Raw genomic sequence first — 20,989 nt, forward strand, 5'->3', positions numbered from 1 at the left:
GTCGAAGTACGTTATGGAAACTTTTAAAAGAAATAGGCTTCCGCTGGAAAAAGAATCCCAGAAAGTCTATTTTATTAGAAAGAAGCGATATTGTCATATGGAGAAGACATTTTCTAAGAACCATAAAGGAAATGAGAAACCAAAAAAGAAAAATATTTTATCTTGATGAAACATGGATCAACGAGGGCCATACACCAAATAAATTTTGGCAGGATGAAACTGTTACAAGTCAAAGGCACGCTTTTGTAAATAACTTATCTACTGGTTTAAACCCACCATCAGGAAAGGGACGCAGGCTGATAATAGTACACATTGGCAGTTCAGACGGTTTTGTTGAAGGTGGTTTATTAACTTTTGAATCAACTCGTACCGGTGACTACCATGAAGACATGAACGCTGATGTCTTTCAAGAATGGTTCGAACAAATGATAGATCTTCTTCCTAAGAACTGTGTAATAGTAATGGATAATGCAAGTTATCACTCCAGACTTATAGAAGGACTGCCCACAACCAAGTGGTTAAAAAAAGACTTGCAGAATTGGCTGAGTTCAAAAAATATTACGTATAATCCCGGATCTATAAGAAAGGAACTTTATTCTTTGTGTGCCCTTCATAAAGAAAAATTTTAAAAATACGAAATTGATGAAATTGCCAAAAATCGTGGAATGACAGTACTTAGATCCCCACCATATCATTGTGAATTAAACCCGATTGAACTGGTATGGGCACAGATAAAGAGTGAAGTTTCAAGAAAAAATACCACTTTTAAAATTCATGATGTTAAACAGTTGTTTTTGGAGGCCGTAAATAATGTAAAACCTGAAAACTGGGAAAAGGCAGTAAATCACACTATTAAAGAAGAGGAAAAAATGTGGAAGCTGGAAAATATTACTGATAAAATGATCGAGCCAGTTATTATAAATCTTGGTTCTGAAAGTTCATCTTCTGAATCTGATTTGGATTTGTAACAAGTAGCTGTAAGTTTTATATTAATATTTTTATTCATCTATTTAACATACCTTAGACGGTTTTAAAAACTCTTTTTCTCTTTTGTAATTTTTAAAAATTAAAAAAAAATGTGAATTTTTTAAAACCCTTTTTAATGTAGGCCAGTCAGTTCTAATATAGTGTGTGATAAAAGAGGTCACTTTTGTTTACATTTATTCAAAGTAATTTTTCAATTAATCTTGAGCACGCCCATGGAGTGGTCGGAGGTACCAGTTAAAATTATGCTAATTACTCTCTCGTTCATAAAAATAAACTATAGTTGACAAATTTATAAAATAATTAAAAAAAAGATTTATAACCTTTTAGTAAGTAATATAGTGTTTTACATTTTAGTGTTTGATGCCACTCTTATCATGCGACGGCAAGAAAATTCACACTGTTGAGGGAATTGGTAATCCTATAAAAGGATACCACAAAATCCAGAAAACACTCGCGGAAAATTATGGTACGCAATGCGGTTTTTGCACACCCGGAATGATAATGAATATGTACGCCCTTCATGAATCTGGTGTTAAAACTGAAAGAGAAATTGAAGATTCTTTCGGAGGAAATATATGCAGGTGTACAGGATATAGACCAATTTTAAAAGCTTTTAAGGAACTAATTGGTAATACATGTTTACACACAGTTACAAAAAACTATAATATTTTGCTTGACATTCATTTTTAATTATCACAGCTCAAACATTTTCCCTTCCAAATCCTGATCTAAATTCTATTCCATTCTATTCTATTCTATTCTATTCTATTCTATTCTATTCTATTCTATTCTATTCTATTCTATTCTATTCTATTCTATTCTATTCTATTCTATTCTATTCTATTCTATTCTATTCTATTCTATTCTATTCTATTCTATTCTATTCTATTCTATTCTATTCTATTCTATTCTATTCTATTCTATTCTATTCTATTCTATTCTATTCTATTCTATTCTATTCTATTCTATTCTATTCTATTCTATTCTATTCTATTCTATTCTATTCTATTCTATTCTATTCTATTCTATTCTATTCTATTCTATTCTATTCTATTCTATTCTATTCTATTCTATTCTATTCTATTCTATTCTATTCTATTCTATTCTATTCTATTCTATTCTATTCTATTCTATTCTATTCTATTCTATTCTATTCTATTCTATTCTATTCTATTCTATTCTATTCTATTCTATTCTATTCTATTCTATTCTATTCTATTCTATTCTATTCTATTCTATTCTATTCTATTCTATTCTATTCTATTCTATTCTATTCTATTCTATTCTATTCTATTCTATTCTATTCTATTCTTTTCTATTCTATTCTATTCTATTCTATTCTATTCTATTCTATTCTATTCTATTCTATTCTATTCTATTCTATTCTATTCTATTCTATTCTATTCTATTCTATTCTATTCTATTCTATTCTATTCTATTCTATTCTATTCTATTCTATTCTATTCTATTCTATTCTTTTCTATTCTATTCTATTCTATTCTATTCTATTCTATTCTATTCTATTCGTTGCAGAGTGATTATTTTTGAAAAATAATATAATAATATAAATAATATTTTTAGACAAAGAACCTATTGCTGACATAGAAGATTTAAAAGTTTGTCCTAGCACAGGGAAAACGTGCGCCAATGGTTGTAAAAGTAAACAAACTAAAGTTCTCGAACTTGGTGATTCGAAGTGGGTCCAAGTTAATTCTTTGAAAGATCTGTTATCTACGTTAAAAAGTATAACAACTACCAACTACATGTTGGTATCTGGAAATACAGCTAAAGGTAAGGTCTTAAATGGAATATTTCTCTGTAAATTAATTAATATTTTAATTTAAATTTATCACATTAGAGTCTTTAAAGATTCTTCTAGTATTTGAGGCTGACCAAAACCAAAATCGTAATAAAAGTCTAAGTTAACAGCGATAATTTGGTTCACATGACACTAGAGCATGTGAAGTGAATGTGAACCATTACATTTTTGGAAGTAAAAAAACTATATGTTTAATATCAAAAAATATGTCAAATGTTTCAGGTATATTCCGCAGTATTGGCAGCGCAGACTTTTATATAGATATTCAGAACGTCCCTGAGATTAGCGGCTACTCCATCACAGATAAATCTCTAACTCTTGGTGGAAATGTAAATCTGACACAGTGGATGCACATATGCCATGAAAATTCCCAAAAGACGAACTATTCATTTTTGGACACTATTGAAAAGCATCTTGCTTTGGTAGCGACAGTGCAAATAAGAAATGTAAGTTTTAACACAAAGTTTAGTAAAAAAAAAATATAGTAAGCGGTACAGTAGACTATAATAACACCAGCTTTCGGAACTAACAACAACTTATGCAAATATATTAAGAATAACATGAGTCCAAAGACACTTATACAATGCCGACTGCCCAAAAACTTACATGGTCAAACAGGTAGAACTTTTAACAAATGCATAGCAAAACACAAAAGGGGTTTCTATGATAGAAAAACAGATTCTACGTACGCACTTCACTTTCTAGGCCATAATCACTCTTTTAATGACCAATTTTAAATTCTTCACACGCTAAATTCTTCACACGCAAATTAAAGGCCTTAAGCTATGTTTATTAGAATCTATGAAATTAAAACAAATTAACGAAATAACAAATTAAAAAATACAGACATAATTCTAAATGACTAACTTGGGACAAACAGTTCTTCACTCCTTAACTTATTCAGTTAAAGATTATAAAGTGTAAACGCGTACCAAAAATAGATCACTAGAGAAAGACACTAAAGACAAAGTTTTATTGTTAGATTTTATATAAAGGGTCTTTCTTTCTCTTTCTCCCTCCCTCATTACTGAGGATTTCTTCCCAATATTCCTAACAATTTTTCTCCATTGGTGTCTATTTTCAGCTGCTCTGGGAGCTTCGCAGAATAAATTTTCAGTTTAATTCTTAATTTGTCAGACCATGTAGTTGGTAATCGTCTTCTTGACATCTCCCCGGAACGTTTCCAAAAACAAATAATCTCTCCAAACTATGGTCACCTCTGCGAACTACGTTACCGAATAATTGCAGAGTACGTTGCTGACATATTGTGTACAGCCTTTTTTTAATCTGGAGTTGGTTTAGAATGGAAACCTTTGTCCTTCCCGAATGGAAATCAGCTGTCCAAGGTATAAGCAGCATTCTTCTCAAGCACCACATCTCATAGACACCAATTTTTTGGCTCTCACGTCCGTAAAAAGGGCATTCACCAGTCTCATCTTAATATTTTGAGAGATATCTCTGTCTTTCCTGAAAGATTAAATCATCTAAGATTTGCAGATGATGTTGTATAAATCGCAGATAACTTACAGGATACAGTTTCTATGATACATTCGCTTAAAAGTCTGTCTGAAAGAGCAGGATTAAAGATAAACTTTAAGAAAACTAAACTTATGACAAATCTCGTAATGAGTGGAAATATAACTATAGACAATAATACGATACAACAAACAGACACTTATAAATATCTGGAACACGAGATCAAACTAAGCAGAGACAATCAATCACATGAAATACAGAGGCGAATAGGCCTGACATGGGCAGCATTTGGCAAATTAAGCCGTATTCTAAAAAGTTCAATTTCCATGTGTCTTAAGCGAAAGGTTTTTAACCAATGTGTTTTGCCTGTACAAACTTACGGAGCAGAGACTTTAGCACTCACGCAAAAATCTGCGAATAAACTCCTCAACAAACTCCTGAGCGTTCAAGACCACATAAAAAACCAACAAATTAGCCAAAGATCAGGAGTTCAAGACGTCGTCGAAAGAACCACGACGCTTAAGTGGAACTGGGTAGGGCACTTAGTGAGAACATAAAATGGACGGTGGACGAGACGTATTATGGAATGGAGGCCCAGAATCTATAAAAGAAGCCGAGGACGACCACCGACTAGATGGACCGATGATATAAAACTTGTAGCGGGAAACTGGCTACAGCGGACCAGTGTAGAGAACACTGGAAAGAACGGGGGGAGGCTTATGTCCAGTAGTAAACGCGATTGGCTGATTAATGATGATGATCTGTCTTTCCAATCTTTAGTTAGGCCACTCATCGCATTTTTTGTCATACAAATACGTCTACGAAATTCTGCTTCTCAGTTACCATCGTTAGTTATACTATACCAGAGATAGACAAAACTGTCCACTATCTGGTATTCCTGTAACATGTTACTCAGTTAAATAGTGTGGAATTTGTCGATCACCATTATTCTTGTCTTAGCTTTATTGATTTTCAGACCAACTTTATTGCTTTCGTACTCAACTCTTCGCAGGAGATTAATATTTCTTGCTCTTTGCTGCTATAAGTGTAGTGTCATCAGCAAATCTTAAATTGGAGATTTTCCTATTAGCCACTGTTACTCCATGATCCCATCCATCTAAAGCCACGCTTATGACACGTTCACCATAAATGTTGAATAAGTCAGGTGACAACACACATCCTTGTCTAGCACCTCTCTCGGTCTTGAATTGGTTTGATAACTTCTGATCTAGTCGTACTGTTGCTATATTGGACTGGTACAGATTTTTAATAAGTGTCTCCAGGTGAATTAGTGTGCCAATTTCTATTAAAATGGACTACAGATTCATCCAGATTACACAATTAAATGCCTTTTGGTAGTCAAAGAAGCTTATAATCATAAGTACTTGAAATTCTCAGGTTCGGGATTTGTTTCCATATACCTTTACCCTTTACAATCGCTGCTTGTTCTTTAGGTATTTGGTAATTTAGAAAGTCCCTTTTTTTGTGTAGCGGGATATAAATTGAAGTACACCAATCAGATGGCTATTTTCCTGAATTCAAAACAGTGACACAGATAAAATGGATGATCTGTAATATTTCTCTTTTTTTTTTATTTATTTACGCTGTAACCACCAGAGTTATTAGCGACCTAAATATATAATACAGGTAAAGTTATAAAAAATTACAATAATTGATACAGTCCTGAGTCTTTAAGATAACTTATTGTGTTTTTAATGTTCATGTTTTTTCCTAGGGCTTCCTTTATATTATTTGGTATAGTGTGCTTCTTCTTGCTGCTTCATATGTTTTGCACTGAGTTAGTATATGTTTCACGGTGAGTGTTACTTGACAATTTTCACACATTGGCGGCACAGTTCGCGTAAAGAAGTGTTTATGTGTAAAGTTACTGTGTCCTAGTCGCAAACGTGTTATTCTCACTTGGTCCTGTCTATTCGCTGTGGGTTGGAACCATGGTTTCACTAATTGTTTGATTTCCTTGAGTTTATTTTGTGATGCACTCCACTTATTTTGCCACGCACTTAACACTTTATGTTTTATTTCTGACTTAAAGTCATCTGAAGAAACCTCATTAATAAGAATGGAGTCCTGGCTGAAGGATGCTAAGCGTGCTAGTTCATCTGCTTCTTCATTTCCTTGTATACCTGAATGTGATGGAACAAACATGAAGTCAACAGTGATCTTATTATTATTTAGAATCTCTATTTCTGATTTGATATGTGAGGCAATTGGATTATTGGTATATAAACGTTTGATAGTGTGAAGTGAGCTTAGTGAATCGGTTATTATGAGAGACGGGGACCGTTTTGACTCTTTTATGTGGATAAGTGCTTGTAATATTGCAAACAACTCCGCAGTATATGACGAAGTAATGGGCTTGAATTAAAATTTTAAGGATGTATTGGGTGTAAGGATGGCTGCACCAACACCGTTTGAAGATTTGGATGCGTCAGTGTATATCTTATAGTGATTTTTATATCTGTAATCTTTTATTACCTAGTAACTGTAGTATTTAACCTGGTATTGAATCAATGCCTGGGGCTTTATTTCTCTTTAGCGATTTAATTGCATCTTTGACTTCAGCGAGTAAGACAGTAGGTCCTCTAGGGTAGTCAGAGGGTCATATAAAGGGTATACACATAAAATAAGAAACATATTCTACAAAGCAATACACAATATACAATGAAGACGTGCTCATTTATCTACAAATTTAAATTCAGAGAACGACATTTTCTTTATGACAAATTTACCAGAGAAGTGGTAACTTATAAACGTACAGGGACCATTTTCTACTACATCTACACACATTTTAGCTATAGAAAACTTTTGCATATTAATTTTTTTTGTGCAACTTTTAGGTTAGCAGCATTGCAGGAAACTTAATGATAAAATATAAATACAACGAGTTTCAGTCAGATGTTTTCATCTTACTTGAAACTTTCAAAGCCTCTATTATAACAGGTATGTATCATAATGAATGAAAAATCTCCACTATTACATTTAAACTTAATTTATTTCTTAAACATTTTTATATCTGAGTCATTTACATTCAAACATGTAAAGAGAGCTTTTACATTTTTCTTCTTTTCCTCAGATTTCCTCAGACTTTATTCAGGAGTTTCATATAAATTAAAAACTGTGCATTCAGCGTAAAAATGTAAATATAACACAAGACATAGAGGTACCATTACTGAAATGCCAAAGGTTAATCACTCCTGGACTAGATACAATACATCCCTTTATGACAAAAAAACTATCATGGTGCTGAAATTATTTTCTTGTCGCACTTCTATTATCTACTTTATTAAGAAAAAAAAATAAATCACAAGCTTATAAGTTTTTAAAGCCTGATGTAATAGTATATTGATAAAAATATGTAATACAATACTTAAATTTTTAGTTGATGTTCATGGTAAGGAAACATGTACCACTGCCCAAGAATTTTTGAAACTGGACATGACAAAACGTGTAATAAAATCCATAGTATTGCATTCTTTGGCTGATACCTTAAAATTTGGTTCTTATAAGGTAATTTTTAAGTTTTAAATCAACATTATATGTTTGGAAAAGTATTTATTGTTTAACTATATATATTTTATCTTTAAATTCTCATGGAAAAATTGGCTATATTCATATTTTTACTAAGTCTGGAAACCACTTGTCATTAATTACCCCAGAGTGCTCGAGATAAGAACTTTTAAAGGATCTTATAGATCTTATAAATGGTGCCTTATCTAGTTTACTATATTTCAGCTTTATTGTTTATTGCATTCATAGAATAATTACATATTTTTGCTCATTCATCATCATCATGCAACCTCTTCTGTCCACTGCTGGACGTAGGTCTCTCCCATTTTTTGCCACTCTTCACGGTTCTGTGCTTCTTGTTGCCATTTCTTGGATATTCGTCCAATGTCGTCCATCCAGCGTGTTGGTGGTCGTCCTTTGCTGCGTTTTTCTTCTCTTGGGCGCCAGTCAATTAGTTTTCTGGTCCATCTTGTGTCTTTCAGTGCTCATTAGTTGCCAAGAAAATCTTAAAAATTCAAGAAATTGGCAGAAATCCTTCCTCACTTTAATAGTAGATTAGATTAGATTAAGAGAGGTTTCTATTCGGCCTATTCCACTGCAACCTTTTCAGATCTATTGTGGTCCTCTAGTCCTAGATAATATTCTCTAGCCTAACCCTTTTTATAAAGTCTATTAGCTTCGAGACTGTACCTTCCATGTAGCTATTTGCGGTAGATTTTCTTCTCCTAATGCAAAGAACCGCACATTTGCCAGACTGTCACACTGACATAAAATGTGCTTTGCTGTTTCTTCTTCGAGTTGACAGAATCTGCACAGGTCATCATCTGATAATCCCATCAGCTTCAAGTGCCTATTACTTTAATAGTAAGATTAAGACAGTATTACTGTGTAGATGTAGGACTTGGATACCTAATGACAGATGGAACACGTCAAGTGTTTTGGTGTCAAAGTCTTAAAATATCTAAAATAACAATTAGGGGAAAAATAAAATTGACTGGGATTTGCTAAGAAAAATTACTTAAACATAACAAAAAATCTATTGGATACATTACAACATTATAGTTAGTTTAAGAAACATAGGATCACGACAATGATGGTTACAAAAAAAATTAAGATAACTACAAAACTATAACGAAGGAATAAGGAATGATAGGCTTCGTGGATGCCCATGCTTTTCACAAAATGAAAAATAATTTTGTTTTTGCTTATGTCCATTCTTTTACAATAAAATTTTTCGAACTATAATACTAGATTATCAATTTTTCTTTTAGATTATGAGAAGGGCACAAAATGCCCACGCTTTGGTAAACGCCGGATTTTTAGTAGAACTGAATAGCGAAAATGTTGTCCAATCGGCTACAATTGTATACGGATCTATTAATAAGGACTTTATACACGCAAATGCTACAGAAGCTCTGTTAAAAGGAAAAACCTTATTTAATAATGAAACTTTACAACAAGTTTTTGACTCGCTAAATAAAGAGCTTGTCTGTGACTATACTCCGCCTGATCCTTCTCCAGAATTTAGAAAAAATCTAGCAATATCATTGTTTTATAAGGTCAGTATACATTTTTATATAAACATTTTTTACATATACATATAAATAAGTCGTTGTACCCCGCTTATGTATTTACCCGAGAAAAATTTTGAATACAAAAAAAATTAAAGATTCAAATTAACTCTTCCAGTTCATTTTGAAAATATGCCCGGAAGGAATTGTAGGGGAAAAGTATAAAAGTGGTGGAACCCTATTGGATCGACCAATCTCAACTGGAACTCAAGAGTATGGTACTATCCAAGACGAATGGCCTTTAACTCAACCCATTCCAAAGCTGGAATCTCTAGTACAATGTTCAGGTATGCAAAAAATAATTTTGATTTGTATAACTAACATGCTGTTAATGAGTCTTATATAAGAAAGAGATGGATAGTCTAGGTCAGCACGCTTAAGAGTATGGAGTAGAATTTCGATTCGGAAGATGATCAGTCTTAACTGAACACGCTGTAAGAAATCCATCTAAGGCTCAACAAGCTCATTATTAGTCAAATGCAGTATACGTAGTGAGCTTAACAATTTTTAAATATGTACTTTTGAAACTATCAACACACCAGTTCGTTTTATCTACTTTCACAAAAATTTGTAGTCTACCACAAGGAATACCAAATTAGTTGGTAAATTTAACAAAACTAACTCTTGAAAAAGTTTAATGTAGAGTACGAATTCAGAGGGAAGTGTCTGAACCTTTTAACACAAATAATGGGCTGCGCCAGGGAGACCCTCTCTTCGGTATACTGTTCAATCTGGCCCTGAAAACGCTGTACAAGAGGCGTGCGCAGCATTAAAAGAATCAGCTACAAAAATGGGTTTAATAATAAACACCAACAAAACGAAGTATATGAAAATAAGTACGCAACCACAAATCCTACGACCACTTATTATAGAAAACGACGTCATCAAAGCAGTGAATGAATTTTGTATACCTGGGAGCGCTCCTTAACACTGAAAATAATACTACCGCAGAGATAAACCGTAGAATTTGCACGGCCAAAAGATGCTATTTTGGGCTCAATCTCCTCCTTAAATCTACAATTATAAATCAAAAATTACAAAAATAAAACTCTACAAAACAATAATACGCCCAGTCCTAACATATGGTTCAGAGACCTGGACTCTTCCAAAAAATCATGAAAACATATTAGGATGTTTCGAAAGAAAAGTACTAAGGCGAATCTATGGAGCAGTGAATGACAATGTAGTGTGGAGAAGACGATACAACTTCAAACTTCAAAAAGAATATACCAGGAATCTGATATCGTAAAACATATTAAGATAGGACGTCTGAGGTGAATAGGGCATGTAATTCAAATGGAACAAAATGACCTAGCTAGAAAAACGCTCCTTAATAGACCCATTGGTCAGAGAAGAAGAGGAAGAACAAGGTTCCTTAATAATATGGACGAAGACATGGGAATACGTGCTTGGCGAAGAAGGGCGATGGATAGGGACGACTGGAGGGAAATTCTTGAGGAGGCTAAGACCCATGGAGGTTTGTAAAGCCAGAATGATGATGATACCAAAAGGGTAATGAAAGAGGTAGTAGGATGCCGTATTGTAGAATCTGTTCAAACTGCAAAAATGAAGAATATAATAAGAGAATTAAAAAATAAAATGTCGAAATAAAAGGTAGGTTTTCAAAAAATCAGAAAAAAAAATCTAGGGACAAACAGAAAAAAATAATTGCAACATTTTTTCACTTAGACTTAGGCAAAAAACATAAGGACAAAGACTACATTCATAGTAATAAGAATAATGTAATAAATAGTTGTACCCCTTTCGATAACAAGACGTGAATCACAAAGAAGTAGTTGGCTTTTGGACAATTATAATACCTCGGTAGATTCCCATATCCACTTTATCACTTTATTAACATTTTAGGTGAAGCAGAATACATCATGGACAAACCACTTAGACCAAATGAAGTTTTCTGTTCATTTGTGACAGCACAAGCGCCCCCTGGGTCGACAATTGTTAAAATCGATGCATCCAAAGCTCTAGTAAGTTGTTTTACTTGATTAAAATACATAATACAACTATTATAGTATAACCCCGATTATTCATGTTCCACGAAACCGCAAATGGCACGGATAATTTATTGTATATGATACATATGTACACACATACATATTGTACCTATAATAAAAAGATAGCAGAAAAAATAAGTATCGTAAGTTCAAACTAACTTTTAAATTACATAAAAAGATACACAACAAAAAAAACAGTATATTAAATAGGTAGCTGAGTTCTTGAGAAAAAAGTCAGTCACTTTGGCTTTTGTTAAAAGTCTTCGATTTTTTTATTCTTCTGATATATTCTGCGCAAGCCCAAGATATAGACTAGTTTCCAATTTTTTTCTTCTTCTTCTACGGCACTGCAGCCCAAATTGAGCCTTGGCCTCCTTTATTTTTTGCCTCCACACTTGTTTGTCTGTGGCTGATCTCCATACACAGACTCCTAAAAGGGCTTGTACGTCGCTGTTTACTGTATCTTCCCATCGCTTTCTTGGCTTTCCAACCGTTTTCTTTCCCTGCATTCTAGCATTCAGTTGTCATCACATGTCCGGCCCATTGCGATCTTTGTATTCTAATGAAGTCTGACAGTGGTGCTTCCTTATAAAGTTGATAAGGCTCGTTGTTGTATCGACTTCTGAAGATTCACTTTTCCCCCACAGGTCCTAGTATTCTCCTCAGTACTTTTCTTTTGAATGTGTCGAGGTTCGAAGGTTTCCGTTTCCCAAAATAGTCTAGTAGAATATTGGCAGCTTCGTCAGCCTCCTGCTTAGTTACTCTTTTGCTTGATCCCGTCCTATCATTTCCTTGGTCTTGACTCTCATTTTCTGATAAATCAGTTTGAAAGGTTCTTTGAATGCTTCATCGAGTTATTGAGAAGTCGATTTTTTTCAATGATTTTCGTGTAGATATGTTTTTAAAAGAATCAGACTGAGGTTGCCAACTTCATAGAATTGTGACAATTGTGCCACACATTCACCCTTTTTACTTCTGTTTAAAATCACTAGTTTTTAACTACTATTTAAATGGGAATAAGCCACAATTAAAGGTTAAAATACGTTTATTGACGTTTTAATTTCCACTTCTGAAATCGTTCTCAAAATACAAACATTAGTAAATTATAAATAGCTTCAAAATCACTAGATTTTGTTCAATCGGTAAAATAGTTCTTTTGCGTTTAACCCTAGTTATTGCCATTTTGGAAACACGTATTAAGAATATAGCAGAGTAGCGTGTCTTCGCTAGCGCGCAACTAAACTTCACATATTCGGTGCAACTCGTAGTGGCAGATGATAAGCAAATGATTTCCAGGGATTCCCCGAGCGTTGTTGCTATCGATTATTGTGTTGGGTGTCTCTCCCACGTCTCTCCCACGGCGTAAAGAGTTTCCATCAAGTGATTTATGGTGACGCAATTCCAAAGAAATATCAAAAATGCAATTTGAATTTCTACACTGAGGATTTCTACATTTCTTTCTCCCTTTCTTAGTTTTATCTAGCTTCATCGTCTTCTAATTTAATGATTTATCTATTGTATGTGTTTGTGTATCTGTTGATTTATTCTGGCCTTTTTGGGGGCTTCTTGTTACATCTGTTTATTTATTCTGCCCCTTTTTGTGACTTGTGGCTGCCCTTAGATGTTCATTAAAAATATAAAATAGTAATTTTTATCATGGGGAATATTTTAAAGAGAGTGGGGGATATAAAATAAAGCAAACTTGCAATAGACCTTTTTTTCGTTTTAAATAGGTGTTATATATTGGTTTTGATTAAATTGTCTACTTTGTTATTAGTGCTTTTAATGCTTATGTCAGTTTTTGTAAAACTAAGATATCGTTCATTATTTTACATAATTTTGTTCTATGTATTGATGCGTACTCCTCTTAAGGTCTATAAACGTTAAATAGACGAGCCTATTTTTAGCCATAAGTTATTTGAACGTACAAATGTGATCTATACAAAACTTTTCTGCTATAAATTCGAAATTATATAAAAAATATTAAAATACCTTAATATTATCGTTAACAGATAATTTATTTTCTTTTGAGGCTCTTCCTGGAGTTGTAGCATTTTATGACATTAACGATATACCAGGAAGTAACATCTTCACGCCAACAGACGTAACCGTGTTTTCCGTAGAAGAGGAGTTATTCTGTAGCGGAAAAGTCACGTATTACAATCAACCCATTGGAATAATTGTTACAGAATCATCAGGTCTTACCTTTACAGCTGTCCCCTTGGTCAGTGTTACGTATGAGGCTCCTACCAGTAAACCCTACCTGGACGTTAGGGATGTGGTTAACGATAATGTTCAGTCAAGAATTGAATTACAAGATACTCAGAAACGACTCAGAAAAGGTAGGAAATTATAAGTTTTAAAGAGTCCATTATTATATTAAAAACAAGTGGGCTTAACGAGTCACCCTGTCTGAATCCGCTTTGTACTGGTATTCACTGTGTTGGTTTTCAATTTATCTTTGTCTGTATGCGATTAGGGAAGTAGATGTTTTCTACCGTTTGTATAATATTAATTGGTATGTTTTTTTATACACTAGGTGTAAGACTTCTTTATCTCCTTTCTTGAACATTGGTATCATTATGCTATTTCTCCATACGTCTGGTATCTTGCAGTGCAATATAAATTTTTGTATAAGTTTTGTCATCTCTAGAGTTATACTTTCTCCTTCATGTTTTAGAAGTCGTTGGTTATTCCATCTGGTCCTGGTGACTTTCTATTTTTGAGTGAATTTATAGCTATCTCTACTTCCTGAAAACTGCCTTCTATTTCGTGTCTTAATTCAGGTACGTTATTGTCTTGATTATTATTTTCCTTTACTTTAAACAGTTCCTTCAGGTATCTTTCCCATTCGTTTGCTGGTATGTTATTGTATTCCTTCAATCCTGCCTTTTTTCCGTTGGTTTCTTATGAATCTCCATATTTGTTTTTGTGTACCGTAGAAGACGCTTTCCATCCTTTTTATAAACTATTCCAGTGTTTACTTTTTGTTCTTCTTACCAACTGCTTCGTTTTATTTCGTATTCTTCTATGGGTGTCTCGAGATTCTGGAGTATTTGCTGTTTTGTACTTAGGCCTCTCGTTACTCTTTACATTTTTTTTTTATTTCTTTTCTAAACCATGGTGTATTGGTAAAATTAGTTCGTACCAATGAATCACTTTCTCCAATAAATTGCCAGAGTAAATTTATTTTGACATATATTTTCTTCAAGAGCGCATAAAAACAACAGCCATCATGCCACACTCCTTTTTTGTATTGTAGCATCTTCGCACAAAGCATCTTCTATTCCTAGAGTGTCTTTTTGTGCCATGGCGATATTTTATAATTCTTCTATTATTTTTGTTTATGGCTAAATTGTTCAATGATTCCATTAGAGTTTTATAGTGAACCTAAAACTTTCTCGAAATCCACAAAGCACGGTGTTATGAACATAAAGTTACTATTATCAACAATTTTTTAGGTGACGATGTGAAGAAAGTTGTTAAAGGAGACATTTACCTAGGACCACAATACCATTACCATATGGAAGTTCACTGTTGTAAAGTTGTACCAACTGAAGATGGCATCGACATTTTTCCTACTTCACAATGGATCGATGGCAACCAGATCGGAGCTGCAGTTGTTTTGAATTTACCTACAAATAAGTAAGTTTGCTAAAATTTTTAAACATATATTTAAGAATTTTAAGCCTTTTTCACTTGGAGATAGTTTGAAAAAGTCCTTGATTGTTATAATCACACCAAGATTTAAAATGCGTGTGAAAATATTGAATATGTGTTTTATCTATGAAAACTATAGACTGCTTTTTACTGCTTTAAAAAATATGCCCTCTTGGTTAAATGACGGGCTTCCCTTCTTCTTTTTGATGTGCCTATCCGTGATGAATGTTGGTGATCACGATGACAATCTTAATTTTGTCTACAGCCTAAAGTAGGTTATAAGGTTCTTTAACCAGGATATACTTCTTCGGCCCGGACCTGGCTTTTCAAATTCTCGGGCTTCTTTATAAGAAGAATTTTCTGTTGGTTCTTTTTTATTCAACTAAATTTAATCTTTTTTTTACAAATGGTTTATTGTAGTAAAACTTTAATATCAAAATTGTCCAACTGTGTTTTAGGAGATATTTTTTTAGGAAAAAATTCTGCTTGTTCGCTATCTTCAACAATTCTTGTTCGTTGGGCTATTTTTTTTTAAAACTCACAATTGAATTTATTTTAACTCCATAACTGGTTTCTTCACCATGCTTCACTCTGCATTCTTCTTCTTCTTCAGTGCCTTATCCGGTCCAGATGTTGACGATTATCAAGGCTATCATGATTTTGTTGACTGCTCTGCGAAACAGCTCCGCAGTCATCCCAAACCATTTTCGGAGGTTTTTCAACCACGAGATACGACGGCGTCCCGGTCCTCTCCTGCCAAATACTTTACCCTGCATAACGAGTTAAAGAATTAGATATCTTTCTTCGATCCACATCACGTGGCCGAGGTACTCAAGCTTACGTTGTTTCACTAAATTAAGCACTTCTTTTTCTTGCGCTCATGCGCTCTAGGACCTCAACGTTGGTGATATGATCCACCCACGATATTTTTAGTATTCTCCTGTAAATCCACATCTCGAAGGCTTCAATCCGCTTTTCTGTGGCTTATCCGCTTATAGTAATACTGGAAGAATGTAGCACCTCACTATCTGCATCTTGGTTCCCAAACTGAGATCACTGCAGTACAGCAAGGATCTCAACTTGATAAATGTAGACCGTGCCATTTCAATTCTCGATCTAATCTCTTGAGCGTAGTCCCATTGTACGTTGAGGGTAGTTCCGAGGTAAGTGAATCTGTCGACTCGCACGGCCAACAAACAGATCATTTAGGCTGGTTGCTAGTAATACAGTGTCATCGGCGTAGCGGATAATATTGATGTATTCACCGTTCCCCGGATTCCCATCTCTAAGTTTGTGAGGGGTTCAGTAAAAATTTCCTCAGAGTATATATTGAAAAGAATCGACGAAAGTACACAGCCTTGCCTTGCTCATCGCATGATCTTCAATTGGTCGGTCAGCTTGTTTTCTACCTTGACTTGAGCACGCTGCTTTCAGTATAAATTCATGATGATCCGAATGTACTTCTCATCCAATCCTACTCTTTGTATGTCAACGACCATCTTCTGGTGCTGATAACGGTCAAATGCGTTGGCGTAGTCAATAAAACAAATAAACATCATAACTGACATCGCGGCATCTCTGAAGTAGGACTTGTAAAGTGAAAAGTGCTTAACGTGTACCCATGTAATTGCGAAATCCAAATTGCATTTCACCGACATTTTCTTCACATTTCATGTAAATTCTGGCATGTATGATTTTAAGAAAAATCTTAAGTACATGAATCATAAGGCTGATAGTTCGGAAATCTTGGCAAGTTTTCGCAGGTCGTTTTTTTTTGGTAGTGTTAAAAATGTTGACAATAGCCATTCCTCTGGGATATTATCTGAATCGTGTATAGCGTTAAACAGTTCAGTTAACTCCTTCGTGCTCACTTCACTCATAAGTTCAACGTGTATTTCGGCCGGACCTGTGGCCTTACCATTCTTGGACTGTTTTAAAGCTGCTTTCACCTCGCTTTCTAGTATTGAAGGTCCTGTCATGCAATTTATTTCTGGAAGATTACTTCGGTAGTCTCAGAAAAGTTCTTCGATGTACATTTTCTAGGTCACCAACTTCTCCTTAACTGTCGTCGCCAGGTTCCCGTCTTTGCTTATGAGGAGGTGTGTGTTTCACCTCTTGTATTGACCAGTGGCTTCTAGAATCTTTCGGTGGATATTTATATGACCGTGTTTCACTTGGAGCTCATCGATTAGTTTACATTTTTCTTGTATCTATGTCTCCTTGGCTCTTCGTATTTCCTTTTTAATTGTTTGGTTTATTTCTTGGTATTTCTTCGCGTCCCTGTTTTTCAATAATATATTTTGGTTTATCATCTGCAAAATGTCATCAGTCATATATTCTGTATTTTTTGCTCTTGTTATCTTTCCCAGATGTTCTTTTTTCGCATTTAGCATGACGTCTTTGATATAACTCCATTTTTTTTCTACACTCTGTTCTTGTTGTTTAGCGGTTTCTAGTTTTTCTCTCATTACATCTCTCACGTTCTGACGAACTACGGAGTCTTTTAGAGGGTCATAATCCAGGTTCTGTTTAGGTTTCCTTTTGATGAGTTTATTATTTTGAGTTCTATCTGGCCAACTAATGGATCGTGGTCCAATGAGGCGTCTGCTCCTGGGAAGGTTTTTGCCGAAATTGTTGGCTGTATCTGCAGGTGACTTCCACGTATAAATTAGTCTCGGAAGAAGTCTAAAAAAGTATTAGCAATGGTAAAATCTTCTTCCCGACAAAATTGGATAAGTCTCCTCTTTCGTTTTTTTTTTTACCTAACCCGTGTTGTCTGACGATGTCTTCACTCTGCATTAATTGATCCATTTCAGTTTCTTATTAAAAAGTTTAGAAGCAAAGTCTGGAAAATATCAACCATCTCGCTTTGCTGTAGTCATTTAAGAAACTTTGCGCCGCACCTATCCATAGCGCATCTTTAGATCTAGGACTTCCGAAGAAACCCAGCCGTACAGATATAATGATTGACCTGAAATTTGCATATGTGTACGAATGATTTCGTGCATTTTCTATATTTGAATACAATAAAATCTTTAATAGAAGAAATCTGATTGATGTAAACGTGTTGTTCAGATCACGTGGAAGATAAAATAGGACAGCACTTTAGATACGGTCTCTAGTTGTTTAATTCATGTATATCCTCTTTATTTTTTGTTTTAGAATGCTCTTCAAGGGATGCTTTTCCTAAAAAAATATTTTCTCTTACTGTGCTAATGATATTGCAACATTTTTTTTATTTTAGAGTGAATGTAAAAGTCAAACGTCTAGGTGGAGCTTTCGGTGGCAAAATGTTCAGAAATTCCATAGTCTCATCGGCAACTGCTCTAGCCGCATACAAACTTAAGCGACCTGCCACAATGATCATGTCCTTCCAACAAAATATGAACATTATCGGCAAGCGCTATCCTACGTATGTAACGTATGAGGTTGGAGTGAACGATACAGGTGTTGTACAATATTTGGATTCTAAAGTATATTCCGATTTTGGTCTTGGAGGTAACGAGCCATTGGGAGATATGCTGATGGATGGTTTAAGAAACTGTTATGATGTTTCTACTTGGCAATTTTCTGCGTATAAAGTGACGACTGACAGTGCACCATATTGTTACGCAAGAGCTCCAGGTAAGATTTTTAAATTTAGTAAACTAAACCCTAAACCCTAACCCTAAAAACTTTAAAAAGGACATTGATAATTTTAGTTAAAAATTATCATACGATGTAAATAATATTTAAGTAATACATGAATATTTGTAGGAACTTTGGAAGGAGTTGCTTCAACAGAAATTATATTTGATGAAATTGCCTACGCCGCAAATCTGGACCCAATGGATGTAAGGCTAGCCAACATCATTATCCCACAAATTCCCAAGTACTTGGAGGATTTAAAAAGTTGGACTGATGTTGAAAAGAGAAAAACCGAAATTGCTAAATTTAATAAAGTAAGTAACAAAACGCCCCAGCTCGGTGTACAGAAAAATAAAAAAATAAAAAAGGCTAACGCAGCAGTTTAAAATTCTAGATGAATCTGCGGCTTAGGCTAGAATATGCTGGTGTCTGATCGGCCTATGGTGGAGCAGTACGGCAAGAGATAAGGGCTTGCGGCTCGGTGATACTTCTCCATAGATCCCTACCGGAAGGTCGTGGCGCCTAAATACCGGTGTATATATAAGCAACAATACGATAAAGATGTAACAATACGTAAAACATATTGATGGAAATGGTATTATGCCAAGTATTTGCAGTTTTTGGTTAATCTCCAACAGGTGACTCTATCAATTTGTCATCTTGATCTGCTGTTTAAGCTGCTCATAGAATTCCAACGGTTACTTTTGTATTTTATGCATAATTAGAATTCTCTAGAGTCTAGAGGGTTGTTTCTTGAGCGTTGGCATGGCCTTATTGAGCCTGATATAATACGCAAGTCTGGTTTAGTGGGACGCCAACACGTTTGGTGTCCCCGCTACGGATACAGTAGTATTATTATAATAACATATTTTATTATTTAATGGTTTCTTAACCCTAGAACACTACCCTTAATTTACACTCTCGTAGACACTGACCATTCGTAATATTTATGATTTTTTTTTCAGTTCCAAAAAAGTAAAAAAAAAAGATGAAATTTCAATTAATTTTTTTAAATAAACAAAGGGACATTTATGTGACTAAAATATGCAAAAAAAAATTCAAAATTTATTTATCTACGTCACAGGTAACGCAACAACAAGCACGGTATTCTTCGCAAAATGCTCGTTTGCAGTGATTGCAATAAAATGACGTCATTCTTCTTCTTCTGGAAGCTAGTCCAATACTAAATTTTGTTAATATTAAATAAACTGTTCACCGTTCATTCTAGCTTTCGTTAAATCAGTATTGGTGTAACTTTGTTATTAATTATAGGAAAACAGGTGGAAGAAACAAGGCATCTCAATAGTTCCAATAGAGTGGTATTTGGAGGTTGCAGCTACTTACTCTGTAGTTGTTTCAATTTTCCACGCTGATGGAGGGGTTGCCATTTCTCATGCAGGTATAGAAATGGGTCAAGGTATTAACACAAAGGTAAATGTATCTAAATTTGTTTGAATGTAAATTCCTATACGAGATTGGTTCATAAGTTAATTTGTTGTAGGCAGCTCAAGTCTGTGCCTATAAATTTGGAATACCACTCGATAAAGTATCTATTAAGCCTACATACAGTTTCATTAATCCGAATGCGACTGCCACAGGAGGTAGCTTAACCAGTGAAGCAATTTGCTATGTAAGGATAATATTATATACTAAAGTGCAGAAATTTTATACAGACTTATTTTAGAGTGTAATAAAAGCTTGTGATAAGCTTCTGGACCGCATGCAGCCTATAAAAGATGGATTGGAGGATAAATCATGGGAAAAGGTAGTTGCCGCTTCATTTGCTGCAAATATTCAATTAAATGCCACAGGATTGTAAGTAGAAATCAGAAATATTTATCTTTAAAATCCACATATAGTATAATTTAATGCTTAAATCTGCATTAAAAAGATTTTTTTCCTTAGATAGGATGCGCGCGTATTATTATTCTCTAAATTTAAGACAAGTGGTTCTCATTTCTTTTAAATGAAAAATTTAGTCATCCTAGACAACTGCTGTATTCTTGTTCTTATGGTGCCCTATCCAATTAGTGGATGTTGGCGACAATTCTAGCATACTCCTCTCGGTCTTGTGTGGTTCTAAAGAGTGCATGGGCATCGAGCTTTGTAACTGCTGTATTAAAAGAATTAAGCTCCATGGACTTCTTTTTGTATTATTAATTAATGAAATCTTTAAAAGTGTGAGCAGTTTTTCGAAAACATGGCTATTAAATCTCCTAAATCAATGTTCTGCACAGGCTAAGATCTCCAAACTATGGGGATAATCTAAAGTGGTAGCTATATTAAAACTAGAAAAGGATTCACAGGAC

General features: G+C 34.3%; 1 protein-coding gene across 2 annotated transcripts in view; it reads left to right on the forward strand.

The window, feature by feature from the left end:
- LOC140439052 (xanthine dehydrogenase-like) overlaps nt 1–20,989 on the forward strand; it is a 40,594-nt gene that overhangs the window by 12,011 nt on the left and 7,594 nt on the right. For both annotated transcript variants that reach the window (XM_072528693.1, XM_072528694.1), the window contains exons 3-17: nt 1,342–1,615; nt 2,569–2,778; nt 3,029–3,252; nt 7,141–7,243; nt 7,683–7,810; nt 9,082–9,369; nt 9,500–9,668; nt 11,248–11,366; nt 13,426–13,735; nt 14,855–15,038; nt 18,298–18,677; nt 18,810–18,994; nt 19,953–20,111; nt 20,182–20,310; nt 20,365–20,495. In XM_072528693.1, coding sequence (XP_072384794.1) covers nt 1,342–1,615; nt 2,569–2,778; nt 3,029–3,252; nt 7,141–7,243; nt 7,683–7,810; nt 9,082–9,369; nt 9,500–9,668; nt 11,248–11,366; nt 13,426–13,735; nt 14,855–15,038; nt 18,298–18,677; nt 18,810–18,994; nt 19,953–20,111; nt 20,182–20,310; nt 20,365–20,495 — 2,993 coding nt within the window. The remainder of the gene's footprint in view (nt 1–1,341; nt 1,616–2,568; nt 2,779–3,028; nt 3,253–7,140; nt 7,244–7,682; nt 7,811–9,081; nt 9,370–9,499; nt 9,669–11,247; nt 11,367–13,425; nt 13,736–14,854; nt 15,039–18,297; nt 18,678–18,809; nt 18,995–19,952; nt 20,112–20,181; nt 20,311–20,364; nt 20,496–20,989) is intronic.

Source organism: Diabrotica undecimpunctata, chromosome 4 (assembly GCF_040954645.1).
Source record: "Diabrotica undecimpunctata isolate CICGRU chromosome 4, icDiaUnde3, whole genome shotgun sequence".
Taxonomy (NCBI): Eukaryota; Metazoa; Arthropoda; class Insecta; order Coleoptera; family Chrysomelidae; genus Diabrotica; species Diabrotica undecimpunctata.